We start from the raw sequence: 8257 nt of genomic DNA on the forward strand, positions 1-8257 counted from the left end.
GACGGAGGTATGTTCTAATTTTTGTAGAGAGGCAAATTTCATCGAATAAAGGTTTAAAGAACACGCTTCGCGCAACAATCGAAAGGTATGTATTTTGTAAGATTTAGTGTTTTAGTTGTTTAATTTTTTTATACAAAGGCAAAATTTGTTGAATATTCGTTCTTTTAGTTTATTGTATACAATCATAGTCAGTTTGTGGTATAATTGTGCCCTCTTGTTTTAATGTTTCGAATTTTGTTGAAAATTTAATGGGGAACCAGTCGCAGGAGATAGCTGCCCTTGAAAAGGATACGAGATATGAGTTGAGAGTTCTTGCGCAAAATTATCCTGATACGCCTGGTACAGCTGCAGACGTAGATAACTTCTTCATTTTTTAAAAATTTAACAACACTCTCTCCTATTTTTCTTTTTAATTTTTTTGTGGTTTTCTCTTTTTGTTAGGACTAGCGATCAAGGATTTCTGGAAAGTGGATGATAATACAATTGTATTTGTTGCTGATCCCACAAAGAAGATCGCGAATATATGATTGAAAATATTTAACCAATGAGTAAGCACTCTGAAGACGTTGTGCAGGCATGCAAAAAGGCAAAAGTTGGACATGATATAGCTATTCATACAAACTCACAGAGTAGAACAGATTAAAGTTTATAATCATGTGTTGTCGTGTTAGATACAAGGTGTGATTTTTCAATATATTAGTGTAGCTTGTTCAACATAGGATAATGATTATTCAGTACTATTATTCAAAATATTTATGTGACTTTTTTTTAGAGATATTCATGTGACTTATTCATTGAATTATACGATTATTCAAAATATTTATGTGACTTATTCATTGAATTATACGATTATTCAAAATTTTTATGGGACTTGTTCATTGAATTATAATGATTGTTCCGTGATGAAAGTTAAATATTTTGATAGTATACATTGTATTATGCTCATTGAAAAATTATGTTTCAGTCATTGAAAAATTGTGATTATTCACTAAGTAATATTGATATCTGATTGAGAATTGTAAAAATATTTTGCATAAAAATATTTCAAATAAGCGTACAAAAGTTATGAATATCTAAATAAAATTTTTGAATTTTACTTGATGATATAAAATATTTCGAACAAACGTAATAAAATTACGAATATTTAAATAAAATATTTGTATTTTTTTCTGACATTAAATATTTGACAAAGAACTTTTCGAATAAGCATAATAAAATTGCGAAAAACTAAATAAAATATACAAATTTTCCTTGTTGGCATAAAATATTTCGAATAAGCGCAAAATAGAAGATAATTTTTCTAAATTCTAGAGATTTTGATACTTAAATAATTTATTGTTGTAAAATAAATAAAGAGGAAACAAATATATAAGAAAAGAATCATAAACGAATTATGACTAATAAAACTAAATTAGGAAATAAAAAAATAATAAATGATGAATATCTCATAACTCCACCCAAAAAAAAGGAGATTCGGTCAACACGATCCAAATAGATATGGTTACATAAAAAAAAAAAAAAAATACTTATATAGCCTTAATATTAATAACGGCTGCCACCTAATCTATTAAATAGGAACCGTGAGACACTACTACAAAAGTTTACATACATAACAGTGCATAGATAACGGTTTTTTTCAAAAACCGTTATGTATGAGCGCACTTTTAGGAATAGATAACGGTTTTGGAAAAATCCGTTATCTATGTAGTGTTGTCTATATGCATAGATAACGGTTTGAACAAATGCGTTATGTTTTTGCGTTATCTATTAGTTGCATACATAACGGTATTACAAAACCGTTGTGCCACCGTTATCTATGACCATCTTTTATAACGGTTTATTCATAACGTTAAAGAACCGTTATGTATAAGAGTCATTTACAACGGTTTTTGAACTGTTATGTATGAGCGTCTATAAAAATTGTTATGTATAATTTTTTTTATTAATTTTTTAAATATTATATTATATTATATTATATTAAAAATAACAAATAAATTGTTTATCCTAAAATTTGAATTTATTCCTAGATATAGATTTTAAAAAATAAAAAAATCATAACATTTTTTTTGTTTTATCATTAAGTAACACTTATATAAAATCTAAATTAGAAATCTAAATACCAATTTTTGAATATTAAAAGTGAAAAAAGAGAAAAAAGAAAAAAGAAAAAAAAGGAATAGATTTTATTTAGAAAATTTAGAAATTAACCCCAAAACTACCAGCCCTAGTTCGTCCTCCCTCCCTGTCTCCTCCCTGTCTCTCGACTCTCTCTCTCTCCCCTCTCGACTCCGCCACCGGCGCCGCTGCCCCACGCCGGCCCGTCGCCGCCCACCCTCGCTGCTGCCCCGCGCCCTAGTTCTTCTCTGTTCGATTGGTCGAGCCCTAGTTCTTCTCTGTTCGGTACAACGCAGCCGTCGCCATCTCAGGGAGACCGGCGAGCTACGCGACCTAGAGCCCGCCCATCGTTGCTGGTGGTCCGAGGATCGGCGAGCTGATGGTGTTCTACGGCCGGTTCTCTTCTCAACTCCACATAATCGAGGCAGGAAAGGGGGAAAGCCCTAATTCTCCGATTTGCAATCGAGAGCGGATGAGGTTGATAATTCTCCTACCTAAAGCCCTTCTCCCTCTCTCTACCTCCTCTCTGTGCCGCCTTTGTCTCCGGCAAGCAGCCGCTAGCCGCCACCTTCTCCAGCCTGGCATCGCCCCCCATCCCCATCACCTCTCTTTCGCTTCCACCACCACGGTATACTCTCTCTATCTCTCTCCATTTTCTATATGTATTTCTATCTTTGCGTAATTTTTGAATTTGGGCAGAGCAACCTCCGTCGTCGGCTCAGCGCCCACCACCGCTCCAATCGCACCACCACTGCCCCTGGCCTCTGACTCCGACAACAGTCGCCCTCATTCTTCAGGTAACAACTAAATGAAATTGAAGAGTGCATAAGGTAGCAAATTTTAGGGCATTTTGGACTCGAATTTTAGGGATTTATGGCTTGAATTTTCGCTAGTTTTTTTTTTCTTGTTTCAGTTCATCTCATCTTTTTGTTCTTGGTTATTCTGAATTGAGAATATTGAACACTGCTTTCTGAAAAGAAGTATGTGAATGTTGCTTTGTTTTCTTGTTTCAGTTAATCTCATCAATGAATTGGGTGTTTGTTGTTACTTCTAGTTACTTATTCGAAACTCTTTGCACAGCTAACTGTTTGATAATCAAAAGACAATTATGCTTGTTTCTTTCCCCTTTATTTGACATTGATTGTAAGCTTCGTATAGCTGAAAAGTTACTCTTAGGTCCTTACAGTGGGAGCTCTACACCAGGCTGATTCTGATGCTTTGAAGGGAGAGGCATCTGGATAGATGTTGGCTGTGTGCTTGTAGCATCTCTTATAATTTTTGTGTCCTTGTTCTCATTTTGGATGATTTTCAGGACGTATCAGTGTTTCATACTTATCATTTATCTCTGAATGTATATTTCTACCTTTATTTGTGTTATAAGATAAATTGTTTTTCTATCATCAGACTCTTGTAATCTGTTTCATTGTTATGGATTAAATTGTATCCGGATAGTCAAGGTTGGCCTCAACTTAATTCGCCTGATAATATTATTTATTTGAATGAGGATGAGTCATGAGCATGTTGTTGCAGCAGGTCCCACTATAGGGACTTCAAAGGCAAAAGTATGAACTGGTTGGGTCTTTCTGTTTCTAGACAGTAGTAAACTTCCTAGGTTGTTCCGTGTTTCACTATATCTAAATCAATTGGGATTGTAGAAGGCATCTGCTTTCGTTCCCTCACATTCAAGCTGAAACGGGCTATCATACTGTCCATAGGAACTGGTGACGTTAAGCTCTCATCCCTTGTTGAAGTCTCCGGAGATTTCAAATGCTGGGAGACATCTCTCGGCAGCTGAATTTCACTCTGTTCTTCAGAATGCTGGTATTCTCTCTTTATTGGTTTGTGTACTTTGAGCTTTCATTTATTGTTGACATTATACTGCTCTTGTTGCCAAGTCTTCTACTATTGAATTTCTTGTTATTTTCCCAGGTGAATGTCAAGAGTTAAGTAGTGGCTCCAACAAGGAACTGATACTGTTAGATGCAAGAAACTTGTACGAGACGAGAATAGGCAAGTTTCATGCTCCAGATATCAAAACATTGGATCCAGCGATCAGGCAGTATAGTGACTTACCCTCATGGATTGATGACAATTCCGAGCAATTGTGGGGGAATAATATCCTTATGTGAGTACTTGTGCTGTACCAGTAATGTACTAGATTCTAGCTCTTTTGATTCCAGTTGAGCAGATGTCAGTTGTGGTTTCTACTTTTAAGCTTCTTTGACATTGTTGCCTGCTTTACCTTCCAGTGTATCTCTACATACACTGTATCCTTGTCTTTTCTAACTAACTGCATGGTGCATGTCCATCTTGCTGTTGCTGAGTAGATGGTTTTGCAGCTATCAGTAAGGGTGCGGTCACTTGGGTTGTAAATTTATCACAAGAAAATGAGGGATAAAAAACATTCTCCCTTTAAATCCTTCCTTTCCTTTCCCTCATTTTCTATAAAAAGAATTTCACCCTTTCTTATCCTCAGTATGATTAACTTCTCATTGATGGTACTTGGCTAATATATTTTATGATCTTTTACCACCATATTAATCTCTATGGTTTGGAATATCAGGAGTATCATTCATTGTTGTCTTCTAGTTAGCCTTTTGTACGACTCCCTGATCTCCTTGTGTGTATCCTCGTAATTGCACTGAACTGCTGTGAATCTGTGATTATGGGGTATTTCAATTTTTTGCTACGTCATGATCCTCGATTATATTGGCAAACTCATTTTTGAGGATCTCGATTGTTTGTTTATTGGCATTTAAAGGTACTGTACTGGAGGAATTAGATGTGAGATGGCATCAGCCTATATCAGATCTAAAGGTGCTGGTTTTGAAAATGTTTTTCAGGTGAGCTCCTCTGAGTAGGAAATGCAGCTACTTATATTTGGCCCGTTCTTTTCTGTTTTGTGTTGACTTTCCTTAATTACCATCATAGCAAGAAAAAGTAGTACTAGCTCCAATTGAAGAAACCACCAGTTTTGAATTGGATAAAGTGAATTTATCTTTTTATTCTCTTATACATATCATGATAATACATTGCATTATTAAACTGATCTGTTAATTGCTTGGGCACTAGCACTTGAGTTCATGCACTAGAAGAATGACAACAGGAATTACCTTTTTTGAGAAGCTAAATGGGCACTTTTGGTTTCCACAATATTGAATAAATCGAAAATGGCCCATTTGGATTTATAAGTTATGCACCAGAATTACCTATGTCTAGTTACCTTGTAGAAAAGTCTTCTTGTCCTTTGCCATGGTGCAACAGCTTTTTGTTGTTGAGGAAGCTCTTGCATTATCTGGCATCATGAGGAAGATGAAGTATTATGTGTAAGCTTTATATGCCGGGAGCATTGCCCACATTGCATTTAGTAGAAAATCAATTCCAGAAACGAATTTTCCTGTAAACCCATATAACGAGATTATCTACCGTTTTTTGTCATTTGAGATACAAAGCTAATTTGGAAAAGTCAATTTTGTTTGATAAAATATCAATATCGTACATTTTCAAGACATTTTATTATATTGCCTTAAAGTTTTTGGTTGGTTTTCCTTGGTAATGGGAACTTCTAGTGCTTACATGGCTGCTGTTGGTTATGTTGTCTGTGTTATCCTTCCTGTGTAAGCCTGATTGTGAGAATACTAAATCAAATTTTCCCTGAGGGATGAAAATCATGAAACTATGTTAGGATCAAGAATGCTGATGTTACTCATGGTGTGACTGTTTTTCAGTTATATGGTGGAATCCAAAGATATATGGAACAATTCCCAGATGGAGGCTTCTTCAAAGGAAAAAATTTTGTTTTTGACCATCGGTACGCTTTCATATATCTAATTTACTTCCATTTAGCATGATTTTTTTGTTGCCTTTCGTATTTCTGCATCGCACAGCTTGGGAAGATCATGTCAGTTTTATCTGCAAATACTGCTATTTTTTGCAGGATTCAATAGATTTAGTCTGGTTTAGGCAACATATGACTATCCGTTAAGACATCAATTTTGATTACAAGGTACTCTTATGGATTTCTGCTTTCAGGGTTTCTGTTGGGAGCTTAGATCCTATTGTGTTGGGAACTTGCCTCCTCTGTGGCGTGTCATTTGATAACTACACTTCACGTTGCCGGTGTACTCACTGTAGGATGCTTGTGTTAGTCTGTGATCATTGTCGGGTATGTTCCACTCACATTGTAACTATGTATTTCGTTGCTTTCAAATACTTTTGCTTAAGGAGGATCTAATTTAAAGTTTGCAACTAATATTTGCAGGAAATAAATCGGTCTTATGTTTGTGAATTGTGCCAGAAAGATGGCAAGCCTGTTTAATCCATTTGCTCTATGTCGGGAGAAGTACCAGAAACAACATATGATAATCAGAGTCTCGAGATTGATCAAGCCTCGTCTCTTCTATCTTCGAGTGAAGGTAAGGTTAAAGGTTTTATTCTTGACATCCTTTAGCTGGTATATACTCTATCCTGTTCAAAAAAAATCTCACTTTACATGTTTACAAATTACTTTAATGGAGATAAATGGGAAATTAAGAAAAGAAAAAAAAGTTTGGTAGAAATTGTATAACTACACTTGTTTGCCAAAAAAAGAAAGAAAGCAAGACTTCTTTGAGACTACTTGTTTTAAATAGTAGGGAGTACTGAATAAGACATATCTAGGGTTGCTTCTCATTTTTTTGCTAACTCCTGTCCTGTATGCAATCTGGTTAGCTGAGCTATGTGTCTGTACGCAGTTAGGATATACCCATCTCTGATCTCTTTGCCTTTCTGCTTTCTGTAACATTTGCTGCATATACTCTAGTTTTTGCTTGATGTTCTCTGTTAATTCTAAGGAGCTTATTAAGAAGTATTTTGGCTGAACTGTTCACTAGACCCTTAGTTTTTTTCAGTTTTATGAAGCCCCTGAACTTTTACATTTTGTTTTAGCAACATAAACTTTAAAATTCAGGGCAAGAAACTGATTTTGCCTTGGTTTTGCTGTTGCAATTTTGGATCTTGTAAAGGAAATCTAATTGTTGCTGCTGCTTGAAGTTGCAGGGAACGGGGAGTCATGAATGACACTTTGAAAGAAATGTTTTCTTGCCTTTACCGTCTAATGTGATTCATGATGTAGTGTGAAACAAAAGTCAACATATTGTTTGTTATCTTTTTCTTGTCCAGTTTTCTTTTATTTCACATATTTTATTTGGATTATTTTTCTATTGGCAGGTTGAGCTTGTGTGTCGGGTTCTCTCCTAAGTTAGTTGCTGCAAATTCATCATAGCAGGTCAACTAGTTCATGAGGACTTGGTGTTAGAACACATAATATGATAGATTTTTGTTTTAGCTATAAGATAGTTGGTACTTTCAATTTTGAATCGAAATATGCAATGATCATATGTACTTGATACTTGGTTCATTTGGATGGTAATGTATGAATATTTTGGATGATATATAATATTGTTATTGGTGATTTTATCATTTTGTTGTTTTAAAGTTATTTATTTATTTCTTGAGATAAATAACATAAAAATCTAGAAAAAAATATTAAATATGCTAGTTGTAGTTGAAATACATAACAGTATAAAAAGTACAAAAAAATCGTTATGTATTTCTATCAAAGATAACGGTAAAAACCGTTATAAAAAGTAAAAAAAACTGTTAACTATGATAGAAAAAAAACAAAAAAAATACAAAACATAACGGAAAAATCCTCATACATAACGGTAATAAATCGTTATGTATAAGCATTATAGATAACGGTTTCATACCGTTATGTATAGAAAAAAAACTGTTAACTATGATAGGAAAAAAAACAAAAAAATACAAAACATAACGGAAAAATCCTCATACATAACGGTATAAACCGTTATGTATAATCATTATAGATAACGGTTTCATACCGTTATGTATAGAAAAAAACTGTTAACTATGATAGGAAAAAAAACAAAAAAAATACAAAACATAACGGAAAAATCCTCATACATAACGGTATAAACCGTTATGTATAATCATTATAGATAACGGTTTCATACCGTTATGTATGAGCGTCTCGTACCGTTATCTATTCTCACATACATAACGGTTTTTAAACCGTTGTCTATGATACGTATCATAGATAACACCACTATACACAACAGTTTTTTTGCTCATAGATAACGGA

The 8257-nt window shown here is 34.3% G+C and overlaps 1 protein-coding gene across 1 annotated transcript; it reads left to right on the forward strand.

Moving 5' to 3' along the window:
- The first annotated feature begins 3620 nt into the window (after positions 1 to 3620).
- LOC131018868 (rhodanese-like domain-containing protein 6) lies at positions 3621 to 6456 on the forward strand. The gene is made up of 7 exons (XM_057947565.1): positions 3621 to 3677; positions 3831 to 3936; positions 4045 to 4240; positions 4877 to 4958; positions 5844 to 5926; positions 6148 to 6280; positions 6377 to 6456. Exons 1-7 carry the CDS (start codon positions 3621 to 3623, stop codon positions 6431 to 6433), a joined length of 714 nt encoding a protein of 237 aa, XP_057803548.1. The 3' UTR covers positions 6434 to 6456.
- Positions 6457 to 8257: the final 1801 nt, after the last annotated feature.

This window comes from Salvia miltiorrhiza, chromosome 3, assembly GCF_028751815.1.
Source record: "Salvia miltiorrhiza cultivar Shanhuang (shh) chromosome 3, IMPLAD_Smil_shh, whole genome shotgun sequence".
Taxonomy (NCBI): Eukaryota; Viridiplantae; Streptophyta; class Magnoliopsida; order Lamiales; family Lamiaceae; genus Salvia; species Salvia miltiorrhiza.

Excerpts from the sequence above, each read along its gene's own strand:
- LOC131018868 (XM_057947565.1), top strand. The coding sequence starts at position 3,621 with ATGAGTCATGAGCATGTTGTTGCAGCAGGTCCCACTATAGGGACTTCA. Across the intron at positions 4,959-5,843 it reads GTTTTGAAAATGTTTTTCAG|TTATATGGTGGAATCCAAAG; the intron begins GTGAGCTCCTCT and ends ACTGTTTTTCAG. Across the intron at positions 6,281-6,376 it reads TAGTCTGTGATCATTGTCGG|GAAATAAATCGGTCTTATGT; the intron begins GTATGTTCCACT and ends TAATATTTGCAG.